Raw genomic sequence first — 27,835 nt, 5'->3', positions numbered from 1 at the left:
ATAATCATAGTTAAACACACTTACTTTAGTATTCTTATCACGGCGGTGATGCTTTAAAAGCTAATACAGAAAATCATTAGTAATACATCTTTGATTAAATGATCTATATGATTTTAAATTATTGAAGTATAATGTTGACACCACACGCTAGGTCTTGCTTTCTCAATGTTCTGAAAAATAACTAGTAACTATAGCAGCCAGATAAGTGTTAATACAGTCTATATGGCGTAGATAGTATAGTATGCAGTATAAACAAGTCCAGTACTTAAAGTACATGTTAAAACCTTCATAATGGTAGAATTTACTTAATTTACAGTTGTAGGCTACCTAATAAAGTGGCATTTTAATCTAACAAATATTAGTGGGCACTCCCATTTGCAGGCTACATTAGCCAACCTATAACTTATTCGAATTAATGTATATGAAAATTGAAATCTCCAACTTTATTTTGTAGCATTAACTGTTAACATATAGAAAAAGATACACGATATCTTGAATGCAATCCCTGTCGCAAACTCGTTTGTACAACGTTTGCATACATGTATTCATGTATGTTGTGTTTATGCATTTTAAAATCAATTTGGAAAAAACAAACACCCATAAATATGTTCAAACATAGCTCAATCGTAACGCTGTATGCACTGTCATTACAAAACGTTGCGAAAACCTCGCTTCCGCTTTCAAACAGCGGCTGCCGGGAAACGCGCAGGCGGTCTTGAACGTCCCCCTGCTCCTCATTGTGCAGCCGAGGAAACATCGCAAGGTTTCGACGACGCTGGTATGAAATGGCAGAAACCGCTTGTGTCGCGGAAGCTCAGACATTAAGTTACGTTGAAGCCACACGTGTGTTTTGCGATGACCCTGGCCTGGTAGTGTAAAGGGAAACGGAAGACTATCCGGAGGAAAAAGGGATTAAAGAGCTGTTTTTCTACCCCCCCCCAAAAAAAACGTCCGGGTTGTGTCTCCAGCAGGCAGCGAGCAGCCACTGCGGGTCGACTGTTGGATTTAACCGGAGAGGGGTGAGTCCCACACATGTTTGTATGTCTCCTTTAGCAACATGTTAGACGTGTTACTGTCAACAGTTGGGGGATGGTAAGGGACACATTTAGGCTCTCTCACACACACACACGTCACTGTGAATAGGTGTCACTACAGTATGCATGGTGACTACCACAGCAGGCAGCACAGGTCTGGCCTAACTGGTAACAGGCAGCCAGACTGAGCGGCCACACTGCTGTAACGCTAACCTACCCGTGCCAGCGCTAACGCGGACATTAGCACGGCTTGCATTGTACAACTGTGAACCGGGTGGTGGTGGTGGGTGGTGGTGGTAATGGCGTAAAGCCTCAACTACAAACGCAGTGACCTCCAGTCTGTGGACGAAAACATCCTCCGGTGAACAGAAATCACGCATCGACGCCTTTGAATACAGCCTGTGTTCCAGCGAGCATCAGCTGCTGGTGTTTACTGCTGCTGGTCTGATGAGCAAACATGTTGATGTTCAGGTGGAAGGTGGGCAAACTCAATCCCTGCACTGTAACGTGAGCATAGGCAGGTTTACACTGGTTATTATACTGTAGCAGATTGATTGGTAAGGCAACGACCACTCTGGGCAGATGGGATATCAATATTTGGCTTCATGCAAGTTCTGCAGTCTGATTATGTGGTTTTTTTTTTTATGCGATCTTAATGGCCCACACTTACCTGCAGATTGAAAGGTGAATGCATATATATATATATATAGCCTGTTGATCTAACGCTACATTTTGTCTTCCATCAGATTATCAGTTATATTAACAATCTGTTTTATTAGAATGATCTGATCAAAATTAGAGTTTGACTGAGATTGTCACTGGTTGCTGTGTGTGTGTGTGTGTGTGTGTGTGTGTGTGTGTGTGTGTGTGTGTGTGTGTGTGTGTGTGTGTGTGTGTGTGTGTGTGTGCGCATCATGGTTATAGTATCTATCTAATATGTTCCTCCAGTCACATTTGGTTGATGTAGCTCCCAGACTGCACTGCACATTGCTAGCAAGGTCTTTTTTTTTTTTTTTTTTTTTTTTTTTTTTTTTAAAACAACCTGCCAAGAGAACAGCAGTGGTCAGCCAAAAGCACCAAGGAATCTGATTCCTGCACCATAAGTAAAAGGTGGCTTTCAGAGATGGGATCATGAGTCCCGGCTTACGCATTACAAGCACACATTCATATCTGGAGGTCTTACAGGCTGGTACTGAGAGATTTTGGGTACTTGAATTTAATTTTCTCAATGAGTGAACTACAGTGCTAATAGTATCCTGGTTTGACCATTTTTTTTTTTTTTTTTTTTAAATGCACTGTGTGACTCTTTGTATCCAAACTCCATTAACAGGTCAGCTTATGGTACCCACAGTTGTTTACCAGAATTTGCTGAGATGAGTGGAGTCAATATTTGATAGGATGACAGGCCACACTGGGGCCTGTCCTGGTTGCCAAAACCAGCCCTGACAAAATAAAATAAAAAAACAGCATGCCACAGTTCAAACAGTCATGGGTGAGTGCAATGACAGTTTCCTTGAGAAAGAATTGCCGCAGTCTTTCCACACCTTTGGATCATGTTCAATTCCTCTTCTGCAACATGTGATACTTCAGTAATTGTTTTTCTATCCTTGTGCAAATATATGTTTTGTGCTTGCATCTAACATAGCTGTTCCAATAAGGCTTTCTGTAAAGATTTACAAGCACAATTGATTATGTATATTATGTATGATGACATTAATTATCTATCTATATACATCACTTTCAGTCACTACTGCCGTTGTGACTGTTAGATTCCCTAAAGCTTAAAAGTCTTGATTTGTGGTTGATTCAGAACTACATTTTTTTTATACCAAGAAATGTGTGAGCTGCCAACAGAAAATAAACAAATCTACAATCATGTCAGTATAAATCCCAAAAGATACCACGTGTTGTATGTTGACATTAGAAAGGCAACAGCATGTATGTTGTTTAGTAATGGGGTGGAAAGTACATACTAATGTTACTGTTTGTTGTGGGGATGTTTACCTCAGACCTTTGCTGTATGCTCCAGAGGATGCGTGTATTTGCTGGAGTGTGCACTTGCACCCTGCATGCTTTGTTGGATAGAACTTTGTTTGGGACTGTCTCCTCCACTGCATGGTCAAATGCGACTCTAGGTAGACAAAGTATAAAGCGCTTCAGCAAAGGCATGTTTTTGTAGGCCAACCCTAAACAACCCATTGACTTTATGACCCTTAGTCCAACTTTGGCTGGTCTGGAGGGTCATTTGTTGTGTCTTGTTTTATAATTAGCACATTAGGTCAAATTGGGCTCAGATTGTTGAAAGCATGAGCTTAAATGCGCTAAAATGGTCCCTTCAGAATATAAGTGAGGTTCTGTGTCTCCATTTGTATTTCAATGTGTGGCACAGAATGGGCACTTATGGGCTCTTATCAGCAGCCATTACTTTGGCTGAATGCGAGCAATTCAGAGATAGCATATTACCCTCCCAAATTGCCGGTTGGACTGGATCTTGGTCGCGCAGAACTCCAACCTCGCTGATATACGTGTCCTGACAGTAAAGTCACTGTGTTGGTAGTGAACAAGAGCAGACCTGTGATGGCTGATGGGGGACAGATTGACTCCCAGGAGAGAGTGTGTGTGATGGACGGCTGTGAGGGAGATATCGGTGTCTATCTGGACAGGATTGCCAAGACAAATGTGTGCTCACCTCTACAAAGGACATGTTTCGACACAGTTCTTTTCTATCTGGTTGTCAGAGACATTATTTTCCCTGACAGACAGTGATTTAAATGGACAACTATGTCAGCGGTGCTCGGTGGGAAATCTTTGATAAAGCTGCAACTTTGATGCCAATATGATATGAGAAGGTTCATCGGTAGATCTAATTGTTTTTGACCTCTGAAGGGGTCATGTGGTAATACAGATTGTTTAGTTGTGGGCCTGTCTTTTTTTTTTTTTTTTTTTTTTTTTTATATCTAAAAAATTAAAAAAACACATTGATCACTAGGCGACCAGATTTCCCTCATTCATTCTGTACGTGCGTGCAGCCCCGGTTGTATAACATGCTTCCTAACAGTCTATTTGGGTTGACAGCCCGACACACACAGTCAGCCCCATTTCCACATGCAGCCACAGATCCTCCAGTCTCACAGTCACCCTGATATGTGCTTTTCTGTCTCCAAATGGAAGAAAATCATGTCACGTCCCACACTGAAGCCTAACATCAGCTTAGACATATTCTGCACTGCTTAAATACGCCTGGTAGAACACGATGCCAGTTCTCTCTCTCTCTCTCTCTCTCTCTCTCTACAAGGTGGCTTACATTTGATTTACCGAATGACATTTTCCGAAAAAGCATTATAAAAGTTCCTTCCATTTTATTTCTGGTCCCTTTGCCGTTGGCAAATGAAGTTGACATTTTTGCTGCTGGGTGGATCAGTCTAGAGATTTGATGATATTTGACGTCAGACTGAATAATATAGAAATAAAAGGACGTGAGAACATTATGTATCAAGATTATTTTCGCGATTATAATCGTGCAAATAAATTCTTGCAGATTGGCTACAGAAGGGATGTAAACACAGATATTGCATTGTTTGGTCATACTATGCCGATAAAGATCCATTGTTGCACTCTTTATTTAGCCCTTTGAAGAAAACTCCTTACTTTGGTGTCTCCATAGTGGTTGTATCACGAAACATACAGTGGCTGACGCTCATTACTTTGGAGTTACAAAAGTTGAACATAGTGAGACTTTTTTTTGTGTGTAGGTGACGTTTCGCTTAGTCATGCCCCTTGAACGCAGACTAGCCAATCAACATAGCGTATCATCGGCCAGATTTGAAAACTATCCAGCTGTGCTCCATAGACTCAGGCCATCATTTTAGATTTCCTTCATTTTCATGCTGGTTTTGTTGATTTGGAGCTAGTCGTGGTTAACGTTGTGTAATAGTGATTCTCCTGTAGAGCTAACATCAGCAGGGCACCTTAGCACATGCTATGCACTGAAGGTATGCTGAATGTATCCACATGCTGCTTTTGCTTTGTTATTATTAACAGTGATTAATAACTGAATCCTTTTGAAATCCTGGATATATCCTTCAAACACATATTGTAGACCCTTCCGTCCGCCCAAGATGCCACAGAACCTTTTCTATTTGGATTCAGCCATGACAAGTGGTGTAAAATATTTTTTCATTAGTCTTGATTGTTTACGATGATGTTGGTACATGTGTGCCTCACAGAGCCGTCAATTCTGGCCAGTTTAAGCTGCATGTGCTGTTTTGTGTGCCGAAATCCACGATTGAAGACCACGCCCAACTGGTGGGCACAAGTGGTCTTGTGTTGAAGTCTTATCCCCAATCAAATTTTGTTTACCTCCCATTGAACACGCCTTCCTCGATTGGCAAAGGGATAGTACAGCTATGGTTAGGTGTAGCAGAAATAATTGGTTGGAGTTAATGTTAGTTTATGTTACAGCAAAGCATCTCAGAAGATGACTGGTTGGGTTAGGGTGTTTTTGTTTGAGTGAATTTGTTTAGTGAGCTTTTGCTTCTGCAGAAATGTCACAAAAACCTTCATTTGTGTTGCTGTACCTGCAAGAGTATGCGTTCCCTCAAGTATATGTCTTTTTTTTTTCCTGCCCTAATCTGGCAGTTTGTCTCTTGCTGTTACATAACATAACTGAGTTCAGGCTCTTCTGTGAACCTTTGATCCATCCCTGTACGTCTGCACTGCGTTGTTCAGCTGCAGACTGTTGGTAAGGTTCTCCAGCGGGAGACAGAAGATGATGTTATGATCGAAATCAAAGGGAAGAAGGCACAAAGATGAGAATAGGCAGGAAGGATCAAACACAAGTATAAGAGAGGAGGTGGCACGGGTAAAGGCGAGCAGCATTTGAGCTAAGTGTGAAGATCGTTTTTCTGGCGTATAGTGGAGAAAACGGAACAGAAGAATAAAGAACCGCGTAACGACGAGTAGAAAGATGGGCGCAAGCAGCGAGGAGAAGGAAAGCCTGTAGGCTAACGGACACTGAAAGAACGGGGGCTGGGTTAGCGCTAATTAGAGAAATCCAGAAGTCCGTTGTGTCATTGTCCAAGAAACGTACAGCTATCATCACAGACCCGACCTCCTCAGCACAATGTTCCAAATCCCACTAATGATTTGTCGTCTTCAGACGCAGCATAGCAACCCAGCTTCCTGCTTCCTCTTTGTCTCTCTCTGCCTGGATCATCACTCCGTCGCCCAGACCTTAGGGGGTTATACAGTATAGTCGATGTAACGGAAGTAATATGACAGTTATACTGTAGCATTGCACACATGAGCATATCTGCACTTCAGTTGAGTTGATCACTACTAAGGACTTGGCAGCTCTTCAAGAAATCCATGCAAATTAGGGCGTTGAGCATTAATTACACAAGGTCCCCACATAATTCCAACCCTAGTAATGTTTAATAGAATTAAGTGGGTGAATTGGTGAGCTAATAAGCTTTCCGAGCCTGTACTGTGAGGCTTTTTGAAGGACAGATCTATCGTACATCAGCAGTTCCTCGAAGTTTCATCGGCTGTTGTCCCAAACATGCAGGCAGTGATCGAGAAGCATGCAGTATATAAAACATAAGCCCTCTTGGTTTTTCATTCAGTGTGGATGTTTTTGCTGCTGGAAGGAAAGTGTGAAATCAACGGCTGATTGGGTGGTGTAAATCTGACAACGTGTCCCTTTCTTTATGCATTGCAGGTCTTCAGAGAAGAGACCCACTTGGACGCCCAGTCATTGCGTTTGTCCAAGGCTTCACCATGAACCGGAACAAGCGTGAGAAGGAGTACTACAGCATAGATGTGGGGGACTCAACTTTTATGGTTTTAAAGCGCTACCAGAACCTCAGACCCATTGGATCCGGAGCACAGGGAATCGTCTGGTAAGTCGAAATATTTTTCAAAAAGTGCCTTGATCTTGGAAAAAAACGTCTGACAGTATTGTTTCCACTGCGTTTCATGGCCTTCATTCGTGGCTGGTGTTTGCTAAGTTGTCGTGGAGACGGTCACTTCCTTAGGTCACATGATAACAAACTATCTTACTAAGTAGGAAAACTCTGAGATATGAGGTTCTAAGCCCTGATTTAAGTAAGTAGATATTGGGGTAATATTTTTTTTTTGTCTATTTGTAAGTTGTTTTGTTTATTGATTTATTTTAGATTTTTGGGACTTGTCATAAATAGATAAAAAACACTTGTAAGACACGTCAAAGTCCCACTGATTTTCAAAATCTTGTGATATCACAAATATTACTCTGGGGGTTTCATCTATAATCAATGTATTCCTTTTTTTCACACATTATTTTCTGAGCTCTCTTTGAACTACTTTAACTTTTTTATGAAAGCTAAAAACCTGACGAGAAATTAATTAATGATTGAATAATTCTACCGCCTTAGGTATTGTCTTGTCAGGCATGTGGACATGGAGGTTTTAAAAATCCAGTTATCTTTTAGAAAGTGAAAAAAATGTCAGGAGAGAGAACATTTGATGGAAGCTACTGATGCAGCGCTCAGTCTTTGCGGCTCAGAAAAGTTGATGAAATCATAATTTATAATATCATCAGTTGCATACAACACAATATTTGAAGCACAATGTATTATTTGTTGACAGTGCAGTGTGGAGTTGTGTTCCCTCTGGATTTCTGTAGGCGTGAAAGGGTTAAAGGAAAGATTTGTGTTGAAATAAATTTGAATCTGAACTCGAGGATCACCAAGGTCCATCACACAATTAGTGATGGTGTTGTTTACATAAACATCGTTCCGGTGGTTTATTAATTGGACCATAATTAGTTTTTTAATAAATGAATTGCAAAAAAGCGAAAGAAAAAAATCCTGGTCCAGATCTTGTAACCTAAACTAAGTATGAACTCACACCAGGTAGGAACACCAAGAACTGGATGAGCATGAGCTTCAGTCAACACTACATTCAATCTTATACAACCAGACATATATGTGAAAATCTGATCTGAGGGCAGAACGATTGCTATCTACTTGCGGTATTTATTGTCATACCATCCAACTAGTTCCTCCATATAGAGTAGGCATATAAGGTCAACTAAATATTAAACCACCCTTTAAAAACTGCTGAATTCTGTAAAAAAAGAAAGAAAAGAAGCTAATTATTCAAAAGCATGGACGCAAGTCACGTCCGGCACCTTGTCGTGTTGAACCAGCCACCACACAAATCAAGTATCAGTGTGTGCAGAATATTTCTGAGGTCCTCAGGCAAGGGCTACAAAAACAACATGCCATTTTTCACCAAGTTTTTGTTTTCATTCTTCACCCCAGTTCTGCTTACGACCACAACTTTGAGAGGAACGTCGCCATCAAGAAGCTGAGCCGGCCGTTTCAGAATCAAACCCACGCCAAACGGGCCTACAGGGAGCTGGTGCTCATGAAATGTGTCAACCACAAGAACGTAAGAGTTTTCTGGTTTTCTTTTTGTTTCTGTATATCTATTTTACCATCAGGGATGAACATTGACACTTGAACTGTTCAGTGTTTTCTTCTGGTTTCTGTGGATACAGGCTCACATCTGGGTTTAAATGCACAGGGTTTCTTTCATAGTTTAAATGAGTCTAGATGTAATGTGATGAACAAAAGCCCTGAGGAGAGCTCTCTGGACAATGTAACCAAATCAATTTGAACATCATTCTTGTCCTCTTGCGTCTATTTATATTGTGCTGCATCAGGCTGCATTTCAACCCACCTCAATCACCTCGTTTGGTTGACGGATAACAGCAACGCGCCTCCCTGCTGCTGTGTTTTTATGTAGTGTTTTAAATCTGGGAATGTCCTGTTATGGTTTATCATTGGTGCTCAGGCTGCTGCAGTCACAACCCTTTCAGTTGTTCCTCCTTGCTGGTTCAGGGGTGCAGAGGCGCTGATGGTGATGTCATTCATTATACCCCTTCACCTCCCCTCCAGACTTCCAGATTAATAACTGTGCTTTTCCCCCCCCCCATTTCGGCAGATAATCGGCCTATTAAATGTATTCACGCCACAGAAGACACTGGAAGAATTCCAAGACGTGTGAGTATTTCTGAGCTCGAGTCACATCTGCTCGCTGACTGTTTGTAAAATCAATACAGGATGTGGCATGCTGGGGGCTTAGATTACCTTTTTTGACTTTTAGGGGCTTGTGCGGATTAGCTTGGTCTCTGGTTTGTGTGTTTTCCTGCCTAACTATATAAGCACATAGCGCAGGGGGATGCATTTCACGAAAGACATATTTTATAATTACTGTAAGTGGACATATTTAATATTTAGGACACTTCCTACAGACTGTGGATTAACAGGTGTTTTATCTTAAAATGACTGTAAGCATTAACTTCAGTCACAAAGAAATAAAAATGTTCATAAGGGTCAATTAAAACTAAAATATGGTATCATGACACACCATCTAATGATGAATAATATACAAAATAATGGTCCTGCAGTGCAGCTGTTTTATCCTCTGTAAACTCCAACTTTTCTAAATTCTACAAAGTGCCTTCAATAAGATGAACATTGGCTGCATATTTAGCAGCTTTCCCCGATGCATTCCGAAGTCAACAAGACGTCCATGTGAGAGGAAACTGGCTGTCGGATCGCTGTGAGGGGAATACTAAACGGAGATGTGGGGGGAAGTGATGGTTTTGCGGAGTATGACGGGAACAAACATGATTAATGCCGTCCTCTAGAAGGTGTGTGTGTGTGCGTGCGCGTGTGTGTGTGCGTGTGTGTGCGTGCGTGTGTGTGTTTGTGTTTGTGTGTGTGTGCGTGTGTCTGCAGCGCTGTGTCTGCCTGATTGGAGATAAAAGGAAACTGGACAAATCATAGCCAGAGTGGCTGCGAGGCAAACACACAGTTAGAGGATGGAGGATAACACTCCATTCGGCTGTGTGTTTGTGTACCTTAATGCACACTTGCATTACAGAGTGCCGGACAGTGCATTATATAAATGTATATTATACGAAATATGTTTCTCAGAGTATGTTTGGTTGAGTACTTACTCTCATCCTTGCACACTTTCAGTGTATTATATCCATTTTCAGTGTCTTACATATTGTATTAAAACATGGAGTATGCAGAAGTCCTACTTTATTTGGTGCAAAGCTGCATGCTCTGTCACCAAGATGTTTCTCCATGTATAACAATCTGTCAGAGGTTCCTTACTCCATGTAGGAGGATTTTGGGGACTGATGATGTAACAGCTGCCAGATAGCATAGCATCATCACAGTGTTGAGAAGTAGAGCCATTACTGTCACTTCCTAAATGTCATGGACAACAAGTGCTGCGGTTTTGAAATAAGAGTTCAAAACCGAGCTTTTGGCTTTCCATGTATTTTGTTCACGGCTATCTGGACACTAATGAAACATTTCCCCCAAAATCTTGCGGGGGGAAAAAAAGTAGTAAAATTTCCCAAATGCAAAAACTAGAAATCATCTAGTTTTTAACGTTAACCATCCAACCACTCTGATCCTATTACATTTATAATGTGTTAAAATAGTATCACGTTGTCACATAAGTCATAAATAATATGTTACATACATATGCAATAGTGAAAGTTTATTGTAAAACACCAGGTGAAGTCAGCATATGAAAACTCTGCTGTTCCCTGCAGGTATCTAGTGATGGAGCTGATGGATGCCAACCTCTGCCAGGTGATTCAGATGGAGCTGGACCACGAGAGGCTGTCCTACCTGCTCTACCAGATGCTGTGTGGAATCAAACACCTGCACGCTGCCGGCATCATACACAGGGTGAGGCTGATGTACACCCACACACGCATGAACCTCTGCTGGTTGTCGGGGCAACCTCCATAGTGACGAAAATAAGTATTTTGAATAACGGAGGTTGTAGCAGTGCAAAGTGCATTGGATGTTATTCCGATTTATAAATACACTCTCAGCCGGTCACATCGCTGCACATATCGTTCTGACACAGCTGGACCATTGACGGTGACACGTGACGAGAACAGCTCAACAAATGAACCATCGTCTTCTCCAGGATGTCATATTGTTGTCCGGATGACAGCACCATATATTTAGAATGCGTTTCAGTAGTATTACACTGTCACATTAGTCCTAAAATCTCCCAAGAATCTCATTTCATTTCCATTGATTGGTACCACATCACAAGTTGTTGGAAAGCGAAGATAATATTCAGGTTGCAGGAAAAAAAAAACACACTCATGCAGAATACACTCAGGTGCTTGTTCACTTTGAAACAAGAGAAACACGATGGCACACACTCCCACACCCCGAAGCACAAGCAGCAACTTACAAAGGATCCCTCTTGTATGCGTGCACACACACACACACACACACACACACACACACACACACACACACACACACACACACGAAGACACTCTTGCGGCACTCTGTCAATCACCCTCAGTGAAAGACGCGGCAGTAGAGTAGCAGAGCTCCTCTTGCTCTGCCAGCCAGAACTAAATGAGCCACAGGCGGAGCTAACCAGTCCCGCGTATCAGCACGCAAGGCTCTCATAAGGTGAACAGAAGCAATATGAGTCATGGATCGCCAACGATTCAGATCTCTTGTTCTCGTGGGCTTTGTCTCTGCAATGAGAGCTCTCTAGTCCTTCTTTTATTTTTCATACAGATGCTCAGAGTTGCAAGGCACCCCCTCTAGAATACATTTTCCTACCTGTCAAGGCAGTCGAACTTAATCCACCGTGCTTCAGCGCTACAGCTGGATGTCTCTTCGGCATTTACGTGCACTTTGAAGGCAGGTGTTGCAGCATTCTGTGCATCATTTTCCTAACCAGGAAGCAATCACGCTAAAGACAAAGCGATTGTTCTGAAATTACAGATGAAATATCCAATCTGTTGCCGTGTAAATCATGCTGAATGCCTGTTAGTCAACCTTAGTGGCTGGAAATTAGTTGTTGTAATAAATCAACTAGCAGATGGCTATCATCACAAAATTAAAGCCACGGGCACTGAGTCTTGTTTATGACATGACAACCATGTCAGGTTAGTTTGTCAGGATTACCTTTTAGAAGAGAGAAAACACTTGAAAGGAGACTCTCAAAAACGATTAAGTCCCTTTCACACATGCAGTCTATCCCTGAAATGTTCAGAAACATTTTCTGTATTGGGTCGTATATGAATGGGAGCTGGGATCCATAATCAGAGAAAGAACTACCGCCAATATCCCACCTCAAGACCTCGTAACGTCTCAAAATGCCAGAACGTCTGTGCTGTGAATGAAAGCAGTTAAATCTCAGGGACTAACATGGAAAGGGTTTCGTCCCTCTGATTAAAGACATTCTCAGGTAAAGCAAATAAACCAATCAAAAGACAGTTCTGCCAATGCTTTCGTGGGCGTTGGAAAGTAAATAAATTTCAAGAACATTGACAAAAGCAAAAAACAGCTCGTCTTCCTTCATGTTCCTGAAAATCACAAGAGATGTCTCTTCTGTGTACACGTAGGCCTACATCTGGCCCTCTCTGCTTCTTCTTCTGCTGAGTTTTATGTCGGTTGGCATCCATTAGTGTTGCATAACCGCCATTTGCTGGACTTTTACTTTCGCCCTCTATTCCAGCATCGGCATGGTATGTGTCAGAAGGCACAAGACGGAATTGTTCCTGAAACTAGTGCATGTGTGAGTAGTAAAAAAATCAGTAGGGATGCTTAAAAGGTTCTTCCAGTAACTTATACAGGAACTATGTTTGAAATGGGCTCTAGAATTTTAGCTCAATTCTTGTCTTTTGTTGGAGTTTCTTGCTGCAGGTGTCAGGTGATTGACATGAAGCAGTGCAGAACATGATGCAGCAAAATAATTGACAAGTGTTGATGGTTTCTTCTAAAGGAAAACAAGCACATGTATCCATCCTTTCTAGACCAACTCAAGTGTTTCTTATTTATATTATGTTGGCATAATTGTATGTTGTATTTATTATTTCTTCCTTACAAATATGAATGATACATTTTGCACACCTTTATCATTTTTATGAAAATCAATTCTCGTTACAAGTTAAGTCTTTCTTTCACTTTTCGGAGCAGAATGCCACCATATCATATACCTGTCCCACCTCACTCTTAATCTGGCTTCTTACCCCTCGCCTTGTTGTGTTGTCTGTACAGGACCTGAAGCCCAGCAACATCGTGGTGAAGTCTGACTGCACACTGAAGATCCTGGACTTTGGCCTGGCCAGGACAGCCGCCACCGGCCTCCTCATGACGCCCTACGTGGTCACCCGCTACTACCGCGCCCCTGAGGTCATCCTGGGCATGGGCTACCAGGCCAATGGTGAGTGGAGGAAAAGCAGCTTCTTTGACAGCTACCGACCAATGAGGAGCTCCGAAGATACTGCCTGGCTTGCTGCATGCCCCCCCCCCCCCCCCATGGGATGTTTTTCAGCACCTCCCAAACACACACACGCACTCCCACACACACTCTCCCTGTTCCTGTAAAGGTCACACTCAGGGGGAAGTTGGCATGTTGGGCATCGGTGCTTTGTGGGAAACTTCCTGTCTGGGGACTCCAGTTCCCAGCAGTGCTTTAGCATGCGTTTGATGTTTTATTATCTTATTATATAAGAGGTTGCCTGTCCTGAGCTCCAATACAGCCTGGCTAAAAGTCGCCAGCATGAATACAGGCTCTTGTGCATGCTTCAGCAATTTTACTTGGTGCTCCTGCTTGGGACTTATCACAGATTCTGCAAGACTGTTAAAGGTGTAGTTTAACATTTTGAGAAATATGCTTATTTGCCATTTGCTGGCTTGGAAGATTGGTACCACTCTCATATATCTGTTTGTTAGAAGTTATAGAGTTAGAGCCAGGAGACTGTTAACTAAGACAGGGGGAAAGAGCAAGCCCAGCTCTGTCCAAAGGTAACAAACTCCACCTCTAAAGCTCACTAATTAACACGTTAGATCTCGTTTCTTTATTCCAAACAAAAAGCTGGGTTGTGGTCTTTCGGGGGTCATGTGCTGGACTGTGTCTTGGCGGAGGACTCCAGGAAATATAACGTGAACTAGGGAGCTCTGGCGGAGCTAGTGGTCAGATTATTTTACCCTTGGGCAGAGCTATCTAGTTGTTTATCCCTATTGCCAGACTTAATGCTAACCTAAGCTAAGTGTCTCTTCTAGCTTCATATTTAGCGCACGGACACAAGAGTGGTATTAACCTTCCCATCTTATTGTCGACAAGAAAGCTAACAAGTGTATTTCCCCAAATGTTGAAACATTCTTGTGATAGAGACGTGACTGGGTCTCCAGTAGCCCAGCAAATAGTTAGACTTTTTCGTATAAAGTTAGTTGCATAATAGTCAGCAAAATCTGGATTTTGTGTGGTTTCTAAAACAACTCGGAGAATAAAATGTTCCCTTTTGTTCTGACATCAAGAGGTGGATACATAACAATTATTCTCCTGTTATATTCAAAGTCAGGAAAATCTTGTTAATGTTAATACTCTGTCATCCTGTGTCCTCTTGACCAAAAGCATTGACCCTAATTTCCTGCTGACTTGTTGCATTCTTTTGCCTTATTCTCTTCTCCCTCCTTTTACGCTGCGCATATGTAGTGGATATTTGGGCTGTGGGCTGCATTATGGCAGAAATGGTTCGCCACAAAATCCTTTTTCCAGGAAGGGATTGTATCCTTGAGCTGCTCGCAGCAGTGTCTGGCTTCTCTTAAGAAACAAAACGTAGCACGCAAACCTCTTTTGTCTCTCCGAACCATTTCTTTTTCATCAAATGGATCACGCGGAGATCATATCCTGTGAGCAGCTACAGAGATTCTATTTCTCAGATCTGCCTGACACCTCGACTTGCAGCCACCCACCTGTTCTTCTCACAGATCAAAAAACTCACTCGACTCCTTCCTCACTCACCTTTTGAGCACCAGCAGCACCGTTGCTTCAAGCAGTCACATGAAAACACCTGAAATAGAATTGAATGGTTTGCTCTCTCATAGCCGAGAACTAAACTGCAAAACAATCCCAAAACAATATCCTCAAATCTGCTTTCCGTATGTCTTTATTGATGCCATAGCAGCCGTACACACAATAAGATGAATTGTTAGGTTTTTCTCCACAACGTAATACTGAATAAATTGGTGTTTTGTTATAGAAATAATTTGTCATGTGGGTGTAAACTATCATTTTGGCCTTTTATAGATAACAATATTCTAGTTTAAGACATGCAACTTGAATTGCAGTGAGGATACTGAGGGTGTTAAAACATTTTCAGTAGACCTTGAAAGTCAGTGTCTCATAAAAAAAGCTCATGAGTCACTATTCAGTATACAGGAAGCAGAAATTCATTCTGATATTCTTTGATTAGTTCTTTAGAAACTTGCACTATGTACAGGTAATGCTAGCCAAAAAGAATAATGATGGTTTTGCTTAGCTTTGTAGGACGCTGACCCAGGTTTAAGAGTGCACTCAACTGCATGCAACTCATTTTTTTGTCATGTATCACACATATCACCTGGCACCACACCATGTTTTAATTTTCCCTTTATTGTCTTTTTTTTAATGTTTTTTAGGGTTGTTTTTTATGTTTGTTTTCCAGTCCTGCATGCTAAATCGGTGGTTGTCATTTCATTTTTTCAGTTGATGTCTGGTCTGTTGGCTGCATCATGGCTGAAATGGTCCGGGGTAGTGTGTTGTTTCCAGGCACTGATCGTATCCTTAAGTTGAACCTCCATCCAAACCCCCAAAATGGCGTCTTGTCTCTCATCCTTTTTTTGTCTGACATCTTGTTCATATCTTTTCACACAATGAACGAAAAACCTGCCAGCGACTGTGCCTGTTTAATGAGTGATTTAACGAGTCATCGTATACAATGTTGACATTAATTTCTTTCAGTGACTGAGTTGATGAGGAATAGACCTTTTTAAAATGGCGCACAGTTTGAGCAAGAGGTGTAAACCATAACACACGCGTTTGAACCGTTAGCTTTGAAACCTTGAGTTGTTAATATATTCACATTTAGGAGAAAAAAATGTGTGCGCTATCACAGATTGCTGTGCATTAAAATGCTAAGAGTTGCTTAACATTCTAATATGCCACTTGACTTTGGTTATCGAAGGTTAATATAGCATTAGCTTGTTAATTGAAGGTTTATAATGGGGTTTGCACTTTTTCTGCTCAGTAAAGACATCAATGACATTGACAGAGATGGCAGATAAACAAGAAAAAAAGTTATTTGTTGTCTTAGAGCAGCATCTATTATAGTGTTATACTATTAAACTAACTTATATGACAATATCCGCTGACAGATTTTTTTCCCCAGCCTAATGGTTTTGAATCAAAATCTTGATGGGGATTATAGTTGAAACTAAGAAACTGTGAATTTGGTACATTAATTATATAACCCAGGTAAGAGCAGTTGTCTGCTAACAACAACACCAGCACCAGTAGAGATTGTGTTTGGCGTCTATATACATAAGAGCATCATCAGCAAATAAAGATGGTGGCTTTTGACATTTTGTCCTCTGCCATTTTTATTCCCTTAATTGCGTTGTTTAGGCTTTTTCTTGTGCCAGTAGCTTGATAAAAATTGAAGAGACCAGGACTTAATGGACAACCTTGTCTGGTCAATAGCTGGCTCTAGTATAAAATAATCTTGAGAGTTCCTCGTTGGTCTTTAATTGAGCTGATGGTCAATTTATGATGTGATTATGTTATATGAGTTATCTGTCTGATTATCTGTAGCAGTCAGAGTTTCATGATCATTTGAGATGGAACCTTTTCTATATTTTTAGCCAAGATTCAATACACTTGGAGGTCTATGATTAACACAGTCTTATTTCCGCTTTTGGTATGACCGATATACTTGCGTCTCTTCGTGAATGTTGCAGTTCACCTTCTGACAGGACCCCTTTCCTACTAGTTTTTCATTCAGTGTTAAGGGTGAACAAAGATGTGAACAAGGCATGTTTGTATGTCGATCTGTACATGTTACATCTGTATGTACGTGTGTTTATGTCCTCAAGAAAAAAAAAAAGAGTTGCATACATATTACCAGCATCTGGATCATCTGAGGTGAGCATCACCTGCATCACCTGACGTTCATGGTGTGTGTTCCCCAGTCCGTCCATCTGGACCGATGTCCACAGGTTTGAATTGGATTGTAAGCTAAACAAGCATTTCAACCAGCCTTCTTAGTATAAACAGTTGCAGTTACACAAGTATTTTAGGAGCATATCCAAAATAGAACGACGCAGTATGAGACGTAGCAACTCCATATGCCTCTCTTTAATTATTTATCAGTTCAGAATGTGACTCAAAAAGGAACCACCCCAACTCAACCCAGTCCAGTGCTTTTCTTAATACTGAAACCTTAAGATATCGACCAGTGGAATAAGGTGATCGAGCAGCTGGGGACACCGTCTCAGGAGTTCCTGATGAAGCTCAACCAGTCGGTGAGGACCTACGTGGAGAACAGGCCACGGTATGCTGGCTACAGCTTTGAGAAGCTCTTCCCTGATGTCCTGTTCCCTGCAGACTCTGAACACAACAAACTGAAAGGTAATAGATTATCTTGTCTCTCTTAAAGTGGCCCTATTATGCTTTTCCACTTTTTCCCTCTTCTTTAGTGTGTTATATATATTTCTGTACATGTAAAAGGTCCGTAGAGTGTAAAACCTGAAGTCCACGCCTAAAAGGAGTTACCCTCCCCCTCAGAAACACTGCTCCTGAGCTGTCTGAAATGGCTCGATTGAATTCTCTCCTTCACTTCCATAACTTTATGAGGTCACAATGTTACGGAAGTGATGCAAAACTCCTTCCGGCTAGTTTGGCCCTCAAACAACAAAAGAGAGAGACGGAGCTGGAGCTCCAGAGGAAGAGTTTTTTTAAATGTGAAGCGTTGACCAATCACAACAGAGCGTGCTAGCTGACCAATCAGGGCAGACTTTGCTTTCTGGAGGGAGGAGCAAGCGCTACAACGGAGCATTTCAGAGAGAGGGTGAGAAGAGGTGCTGCAGGACAGCCAGGATGAGAATAACAAGGCGGATTATGAGCATTAACGCATGTAAACATGTTGTAACTCAAACTTAAGATAAAAATGGCTTTTTTTTTTATCATTTGTAAAGGATTAGTATGATTCCCTGGTGACCAAGTTAGCTTTGTATCCCATCCTATGCCAAACCAAAATATTAACTTTTCCTCCATGTTGATCAGTTTGCGTTGCACACTGTTTGCAGCCTCATAAACTCCCGCTGACTGCAAAGCCCAGATGACAAATTCATTTTCAGAGGCTGCCTTATATTAAACCCTTGTTACAGGAGCTGACAGTTCCACTTTGTTAACTACAAAGACGAATTAACCTCTAGTGTGTCTTCATGTGTAAATTGAGAGGAGATGAAGGGAACAATCACAGCAAGTGCGGTGGAGCTGTTGCAAGAAGACGCAAGAAAAAAAGTGTTTTTCTGTTCTAATTAATTTACAAAGGCAGGAATATGTGACAACAGTGAACTACATTCATCAAAGATGCCTTCCACATAAGTTTTATGACATATAAACATACTCTGCTTGGAACAAATATTTGTATCTATCTTTCCATTCAAAAGTTTAACTTATGGACACACATTTCTTACTTAACTGAAAAATCAGAACGCACGAAGTTGCATACTCGGAAGATGAACACTTTCCCACGTCAATAGGTGGATGTTAAACACTCCTTCTAGTGCACGCACATCATTCTGCAGAGTGAACTCAAACAACACAGTGAAGATACAAAAAGCACAACACATTTCTTTTTTTAACTTTTGATTGGTCAAAAGACCTACATTGTGTCCAGCTCGTTTGAGCAGAATATGCATCACATTAGCAAGATCCTCTCAAATGGAAGACATTTCCAGAATGGACATTGAGTCAGTTAAACAGTAAAGTTTAAAGTTTACAATTTCCTCCTTTTTCTGCCCCAATTTCTTTTCAGCGAGCCAAGCCCGAGACCTGCTGTCCAAGATGCTGGTAATAGACGCGTCCAAGCGGATCTCTGTGGACGAGGCTCTCCAGCACCCTTATATCAACGTGTGGTACGACCCGACTGAAGTGGAGGCAGTAAGTACTCACTAGTTAATGGTCTATTCATAGTTTTATTTTAAATCCCTGAATACTCAGTTTCAGAGTATTTTCCTATATAACTAAACAATTGTAAGTAAATATACAACAATACAATTTTGATAAAGAAAAATCTACAAAAACATTTTATTAAACAAAACATTATTTTTTATTTTATAAATAATTTCTAGCCACATTCACACATGTACGTGTGTATAATTATATGTAAAAAAAAAAAAATATGTATCAATAAGAAACCTTACATAGCTACAAAATCCATGAATCCAATCCCATCTAAGGACTACAACCTGTTAAACTCCCATTTACTCTTTACTGAAAACATTTGTGCTCTGCATGCATGATTTGCTGTCTTCTTGGAAACACAATGACTCAGCCAGTGCAAATTGATTTTGCGGTTTGGGAGATGCGGTGAATCGTGGCTTTCTCTCTTTGGCACGAAAGGGCTCATCAGAACTGACAGCTCAGCCTTGAAAAGTTCAGATTTTCACACAGATTTTTGCTCTGACACTGCGTAAAAGAATCAAATCTCCTTTTGACTCGTGGGAGGACGGATAACTCCATCCCACGACTGGCTTTGAGGTGTTTTTAGTGAAGTTTTCGGGTATTTTCCTGCAAAAAGGTTGTGCACCTCAAAGCAGAAAATGTCAGCATTAAGTGGGTTCAATGCAGCAGTTTTCTATCTAGTGCCATCAGTTAGCTGAGTCTGTAGGTTTTCAGATTTTAAGCTGGGAGCTACTGCAGCTGAGTTTCCTCCCCTCCTGTTTTGCTACGCATTCACCTGCTGTAGTGTTTAGGTGGAATGAAAACACGCATTAAGCTCACAGTGGCAAAATACAAAAAAGCTCAGGCCTGGTAGTTAGACATACTTAGAAACAGTCTTTTAAACTTAAAGGCTTCTAGTTCTGTGAGTGGCAGTATCAGTAATATGCGTGACAGCAACTCTGGCTGTAAATGTGTTACAAATCTGTTTGAGTCTGAAACTCATTAACCGGAGTGTGATGTGTGTGGAGCTGTCACTCTATGTTTAGAATAAGAATATGTTAAGGAGACTGAAATAATACAAACATGTGTCTGTTTTTTTTCCAGCCGCCACCCGCGATCACAGACAAGCAACTGGATGAGAGAGAGCACACAGTGGACGAGTGGAAAGGTAGGAAACCTCCTCTGTTCACCCTCTCCTCTCCTCTCCTCTCCTCTCCTCTCCTCTCCTCTCCTCTCCTCTCCTCTCCGAAAGCCGACACAAGTACTTAGCTTTTTACAGTGTGTTGCATAAGGTCAGTCAATGCTCGTGCTTTGCAGCCTGTGAGGCATTTAATCTTTATTCCCGAATAGATATGCAGGTTTTCCTCTGCATAGTCTGAATTTGTAAACGCACAAATTTCTAATGAACAATTCTAATTATAAACTGCAAAATATTGCATATGTGTCTTCCTGATTTTCACTGCCGGGAATTAGATTATCTGCATCCAAACCTTTGTTATTGTGTAAAATCCAAATGTACTCTATAAAGTATCCGTAATGAAGTCAATCAAATAAAAAGTGCAAATTGTAGATTATACCCAAATTACGGGTAGCATACATGGATAAGGTGCCAGGACTTGATTTAAGACAACCGATGGAATTTTTAGGGCCAAATAATAGGATCATAAATGTCATTTTTTCCCAAGCTCTGTAAGATACTTAACGTCTTAGTAACAGCCGTAATAAGACACTAGTTGCGATTATTACTTAATTTCAGTCGAACATATAACAGAGTATCATCAGTATAACGGAAATCTATGTTGTGTTTACAAATGATGTCACTCAAATGCAATATGAAAGTGGAAAAAATGACAGCGGACCCATGATTGGCCCCTCGGAAACACCACAGGAAAGGGAGGGGGCAGATAAACATTTAGACTCCTCCTCCTCCTCCTCCTCCTCCGCAGTGCTGACAGAGTGATGACGGCAGGAGATTCACACCTAGAGCGTGACATGTTGGTGTCTCCTCATCTCACACACACTGCTAGGGGGATGTTTCATTAAAACTTTCTCTCCTTATAAATATTAGCATGTAAAATTGGCCATTTTTGTATTTCACCAGGTGATAGAAAAACAAAACAGTAGGGAAGTAACACCAGATCAAACAGTTATGGAAAATGAAAATAAAGGACAAATGGTGACAAGTAGCACAGATTGGTACTTAAAATATAAAAAAAAAACCTGCAAGGTGACCTGAGTAAACTACATACAGCCTCCCTCTCCCTTTTTTCTCCTTATTGTAGTAAATGAATGTGTCTTCTTTGTTGCAGAGTTGATATACAAAGAAGTGTTGGACTGGGAAGAAAGGACAAAGAATGGTGTCATCAGGGGACAGCCAGCATCCATAGGTTAGTGGAGTTTGTCGTATGTGTGTGAGAGATTGCATATTTAAAAAAAAAAAGCTTGTTCCTCTTAAATATGGGTTAATGATTTAATGCTGCACTGGTACAGTTCTGCTTTGGATCTGGTAGTATTTTTTCTGTCTAGGACACGTTTATTTTCTTTTTTTTTTTTTACTTAATTAAGGTACTTTCTCTACTGGAATCTACTGTATGTGGGCAGGAGAGTGAAACAATTAGCGCACTGATTCCACTAGTTACACTTATTACATCTACTGTTATGACCCTGCTCAGGGTTATTAAGCAGGAACAAAATTAGCCACTAGTCAGATAAACTAGTAGGGCTGTACCGAATGCCATTTCTAACATTCAAAGCTTCTGTTGAGGTTTTTGAATGACATTTTGAATGTCGTCGCTGAATGTCGTTGAATGTCGCTGAATATATGACATCATCGCCCGAAAAATGAATTCTTTCAACAAATCCTCAATTTGAATATATCAATGGATGAAATGAGTTTCTTTTTGTACTTAGCGCTCTGGAGTTATTCAAAATGTTTGGATCACACGAGTCGGAAACAATCCTAGGCCTTTACATTTCTTACATTGGTGGCCTGTCTGTTTCTGTATTGATTTAATTTACTTGTTTTTAATGCACCTCCGTGAGTTGTACCAAAGTGCAGGACTCAAACCTTTGTTGAGTCAGCTTTTACCCGTTATGCTCCGAGCCCCTGGAACAGTCTGGGGATCTGCAAGCTGCTGAGTATTGAAATCTTTAAATGTAAACTGAAAACCTACATATTCCGCCAAGATTTTAATGAAGCGTTCTTAATTAAAAGCTTGTATGACTAGGTAGGTCATAGACATTTAATTTTTTTTTTTATTATTGTTTTTAAGTTGTACAATAGTTTTTATTTTTGCTTTTTTTTTTATAAAACACTTATTTGACTCTAATTGTATTGTATTTTATTGTTATTTTATTAATCTACTTTTATTTCAAGCTGTTTTGCAATTATCACCTAATTAAATTTAAATTCTATTCTATCTAATTTCAAATTGCTGAACAGTTTTTGTCTTTTTGTGCTGTTGTCACATTCTGCACTTGTTCAGTCTTGTCAGTCACCTGTGAAGCTCATTGACCTTTACAAACCTGTGTGAAGGTGGTATAAAAATAAAGTTTTTTTATTGATTGATTGATACGCATCCACCACTTCATCTAATTCTACAATTACTATTCAATACAAAGCCCGTTATTTACCCTAACCAACAACGGTATCTTTACTTCACCTATCCGAATGTGAGAGTGAGCGTGAATGAGCATTTAGACTATATCCTGAATGAGCAGGTGGCCTTACTGCAGCTCCTCAGCAGCCTGGTGCTGCGTGTTCACTTAAAATCAGCTGACCACAGGCCTTCTCCCGTGTCTCACAGCACAGGTGCAGCAGTGAGCAGCACCTCCAGCACCTCACCTCCACGTCCTCCTCTGCCTTCGTCAACGACGTCTCCTCCATGTCCACCGACCCGACACTGACAGCAGCCTGGAGACGGCCAGCGCCGCCGCCGCCGCCGCTGCTGCTACAGCCACCAGCCCCCCCCTGGGCTGCTGCAGATGACTATCATCTACACCTCCTCTTGGTCCTGGGCTGGGCCTCGCCCCCCCGGTCACATCTCAGACCAATCCACTTGCCCGACACTGGCTCCTGGCCCCGCCCCCTGCATTTGCCTCCTCCTCCCCACCTCCTCTCTGTGCTTGTCTTCAGTAGTGTAGCCATTAGCCAGCTAGCTGTTTGAGAAATATTTTGATTTCTGAAAGGACAGATGATCTTTTTTTATTATTTTTTATTTCTTTTTGGATTACAGTCATAGTCTTTTTTTTATTTTTTATTAGGATTTCTTTTCCTTTGAGTCCTAGCTGTAATTTATTGTGGCATTTCTTAATTTTTTTCAGAAACCTAAGATGATGATAAGAGAATTTTTATGATTTCACTAAGTTTCGGTTTTTATTAACCGACAGTGAGAATTGAAAGAAATATCTGTAAAATGTTTTAATGTGATCTATTTTTCTGTTGACCGCCATTTGTTTCACTTGTAAGCTACTGCTTTTACAACTTGCCATATAAATGTAGATTGAGTTTGTACAGATTTTATGGTAGATGTAGATATACCTTCGATACAAGTTTGCAGTGAGCCATTGAAACATAACTGAATTGACAAATGTATGGTCTTAGTACTCCCCTTATCTCTTTTATCTCACATAATATTGGTTTTAAGTGCATATGACATATCCATTGATATGAACTCGGATCATTAAGATTTACTTGTAAAAAAAAAAAAAAAAAAAAAAAAAAAAAGAAGATATTTCTTGAGTCACGACTACTTCCTACATTGTAACATTTAATGAAAGCTTTATAATTTACTCATTCTTCACTTCCTGTTCTGACAGGATAGGATTTCAAGAAAAAATTCCTTTCGGCATTTAAGATATGGGATTGAAAATAGCGCAGTGATGTCCCGCAAGATAACCTGGAGCTTTTTGATGACCGTCTTCTGTATTTTAAAGTGCTTTAAAGTACCTCTTCTTGTCTACAACAGGCTGTGTGACATTTAGGAACTGGAGTGGTGGTGTTGCTTTGGAGGACTGCATGCACGGCGCTCTTTCACATTCTCCACTGGCTTGCGTTGACAGTGAGGTACCGCTAACAGTTGAGAATGTTTGGGTTTTTTTGTCGCGCTTTGGGTTAGGGTTTATCGAGATGTAGAGACGTTGTGTGAGGTTGTAAAAAAATTGGTGACGGTGTAAGTAGAATGTGCTTCAGTCGAGTAGGGAATTGTGATATTGGGAAAGGAAAGTGAACGTGTCGATGTTGGGTGTCTTGGAGGGATAGTGATTCTGCAGCCTTATGGAACAGTGTGAAAACATGTCGGCTACCAGATCCTGCTATTAGTAATGTACTTTTATGAATTTGGAAAATTTGAGTGATTTTTCTAAAAGGTGGCCAAACACTAGAAGTGTACCAGACTTGCTTACAATTGTGAGAGAATAATCTAAAACGAAGCAGCACAAACAACCAGAGTCAAAAGAAACAGATTATTATCTTGTTATGCAATAATAGTGCCCATTTTTGAGTGTTTTTTTTTTTTTTTTTTTTTTTGGTTTGTTTCAGCGTGGAAAGGAAAAGTGCCTGTTGTCTGTCATTCATTCCGGAGTATGTGGGAGGAAGTGTATTCATTTTATGTAGGTTTTTATGGCATCTGGTCAACAATAGTAGTTTCCATATCAAACCAATGATGCATGATGGGGTTGTAGTTCTCACAAATGTATTGTATATTTTTCTACTTGTTTGGATTTTGGCCCCTGAGCGGGAGACTTTGGTGTCTAGCAGGGTAAGAAGGCGATGCGTTGAGATGCTTGAGCGTGCGTTGAGTCATTTCAGAGGAAAAGGCAGTTTTATCAAGGTCTTTCATCAAAGTAAAAAAAAAAAGAAGTGTTTCTTTGCAGTGACAGCAACCGAAATATAGGTTAACTTTTTGGCTTTTCTTTGAGTACTAATTTAATGTGATGATTGTAAGAGAGAAGAATGAACAGGATGTTTTTAAAATTCGACTACCGGATCAAACTAGGCGAGGGAACTCTGCGACTGCATTATTGTCAGTATTTTGTGATGGTTTTGGATACTGTTTACTGTTGGAATTGCAGATTGATGCTTAAGTGACGAACACATATCTGAGTCCACAGTGTTTCTCAATGATGAATTTTGAAAGTTTAAAGGAACACTTGTGGTACTAATTGAAAAAAAAGCTCTAACCGTAAAGCCATATTAGCTGAATGCTACCTAGGAAAGTCGTGTAGTGGTTTGTTGACTTTTTAAGATCATGAATATCATGGTCATAAATAACTAAAACAAAGGAGCCCATGCAATTTTAAACTCTAACTTTTTGGTCAACTTCCATGCAGCATTTCTGTTTGCTTGAAATGTTTGCACAACTTAACCTGCTATCTGCAAGAAGCAGAGTTAGGGTGTAAGGTTCTGTCATGGATCATGAGCAGAGGTTGCAGTTGTTGGCATGAACATCCTCGTGCTCGGATGGTCTAAACATGGAACACAGCACTGTGTCTAGAATCTGCCCTGGTCTGTGAAAAGTATGTTCTGCTCAAAGCAAATTTGCAGGAACATATTAGACTAAACACAGACGTAAACATATATTTAACGGCATGATTTCTCAATAACTGATGCATTATGGCTCCTTCTCTTTTTCAAGTTCTGGACGTGCATCAGCTATTTATATATCATTACTAAGTGTGTGTGTGTGTGTGTGTGTGTGTCCCCTTTCTTACTAATCATTTTCTTAATGGGGTTGCACCATTCAAACTAAAGGAACGTCTTATCCAGTAAAAACCTTAGCAGTGGGTAAATTGGTTGCTGGAAATCATCTGTAACATAACTTCTAAACAGTTTTAATACAGATATATAAGTACTTATATTAAATTATACTGCCTTTGTTGATGTAAGTATGACTCTGTATTTATATCCATACATAAAGAAGTATGTATGTCTCAGAATTAGTAATATCCATATATTTTAGACTGGGTGAGATGTCTCAATACACTACTACACTCACATTTATTTGGTCATTCAGTCGAACATTATTAGATTGTTTTGTAATTTGATGTGTCTTTTATTGTTAATTTTGTAGAATTTGTTTTACATTTTAAAAACTTCTTGGTTCACATATTTATCAAACAGCATTTTGTCGACCACATAACCTTTATTACTCTTCAATTTCAACACGTAATATATTACAAAGCATTAGCTCTATCAAACACAGTTAACGTTTAATGTATCAGCAAGAAACTGAGCTATGCAACAGTTAACATAAAAACAATGAGCAGGCAAACGTTTATAATGGCTAATGATAGCTTTGTCAGTTAACAGTTAACATTAAATATATTAGCAAGCTAAGGTCAGTACTTTGTAAGAACTAGTTTATGTGGTGCAACCCATTTTCATTTTGTGACGTATAGTTCTCCACTTTGTCAACGTTTGCGTTAAAACAAGGCTAAGTTTGAACTTATGAACAGCCAGTGCCACTGGTTCACGCTCCGTTTTCAGTCACCAGGATTTGAAAAGTAAAGGTTCGGCTAATAAAGTGCAATGGGAGCAACTGCAGAGCCAGATTGGTACAATACGAAACTAAATTCACTCTGCAGTCCGTTATTGTAGATTCCAACAGCAACACGATAAGTTGTCCAGTAGTAAATGTGCAGTAGTATTCTGACAAACAAAAACTAAAAACTAGAACTTAACAGTGTCATATCAATAAGAAGGCAACAATAGCAGGGTGAAATTCAGTGGTATGTATCCATTTGTCATATTAGCCCATTTGTCATAATTTGAAAAACATATTTTTTGTTGACTAAAGTGCTCTTAATTTCCTCAACCTAATATTAGGGGCTTTAATTGGACTGTTTTGTTATGTTTTCTTCTTCTTAGGTTGTTGTTGCTTTTTTTTTTTCATAATTACCGCATCTCTCCAAACAATGTAATTCTGATTTAAGTCGGCTTTGATGAACTACCTCACGCTGAATTTCTGCCAGTTCTTGCATTTACTTAGTCGCCTGCAGAATTAGCTATCGAAGACGTGTGAATAACAGATTCCATTATTTATTTATTTGAAAGTGTACTATTTGTCGGTTTCAACAGACTTCTAGTTTTGTACATTATGTATACTTCACCTAGAAGTAAGAGAATTGTTATATGTATTTTTTGTTCCTTTTTTTTTTTTTTTGGAGGGGGTTGTTTTTTGTTTTGTTTTGTTTTGAAACTAAATGTGCAATACCTTCAGCAAACTGTGCTAGTAGTGTGTGATGGGCCTAGCCTTTGTTAGCTGTCTCCTGAAGGTAAAGAAAATGTTTGGTACTGTCAATCCATGTTTTCCTTTTTTTTTTTTTATGAATAAGATCAATTTTAGTTCTGTGACTTGTTAATAGTCATGATGTTACGTAATCAGTCTTACCCACCAAACAGATCTGTCGGCCGAAGTTTTGACGCAGAGACGAGATGTTTCTTTGAGTCACAACACGGCCAACAGGTTTTTTTGATTTGGGATGTGGTAAGAACAATAATGTTAATAAACACAAAAAAAAGATGAGTGAATACCTACGAGAAATCATTATATGTATGGTGCTGGTTTGTTATGTTTGCTAGTGAATCCAGCCATGCAAGTAGTTTTAAGAATTCCTGGATCTGCGCGTCCCAAAAAACCGCAACCAACGAAGAAGTGCACTACTAGAATACATGCACTGGGATCTGATGATGCCACCTCTTAAAAGAAACAAAAAAAAAATCATGTACTGCAAATAAAAAAAAAAAATACACTTTG

At 40.2% G+C, this 27,835-nt stretch overlaps 1 protein-coding gene across 1 annotated transcript; it reads left to right on the top strand.

Moving 5' to 3' along the window:
• The first annotated feature begins 723 nt into the window (after positions 1 to 723).
• mapk8b (mitogen-activated protein kinase 8b) lies at positions 724 to 27,805 on the top strand. The gene is given in 14 exon segments (XM_054599432.1): positions 724 to 1,019; positions 6,754 to 6,934; positions 8,339 to 8,468; positions 9,024 to 9,082; positions 10,657 to 10,795; positions 13,148 to 13,313; positions 15,621 to 15,692; positions 17,358 to 17,540; positions 18,952 to 19,076; positions 20,184 to 20,247; positions 21,389 to 21,466; positions 22,891 to 22,934; positions 22,937 to 22,973; positions 22,976 to 27,805. Coding segments are annotated over 13 exon segments (1,311 nt in total). The 5' UTR covers positions 724 to 1,019; positions 6,754 to 6,812; the 3' UTR covers positions 23,068 to 27,805.
• The last annotated feature ends 30 nt before the right edge of the window (positions 27,806 to 27,835 follow it).

This window comes from Anoplopoma fimbria, chromosome 5 (assembly GCF_027596085.1).
Source record: "Anoplopoma fimbria isolate UVic2021 breed Golden Eagle Sablefish chromosome 5, Afim_UVic_2022, whole genome shotgun sequence".
In the NCBI taxonomy this organism is placed as follows: Eukaryota; Metazoa; Chordata; class Actinopteri; order Perciformes; family Anoplopomatidae; genus Anoplopoma; species Anoplopoma fimbria.
This window is presented reverse-complemented; position numbering and strand designations above follow the sequence as displayed.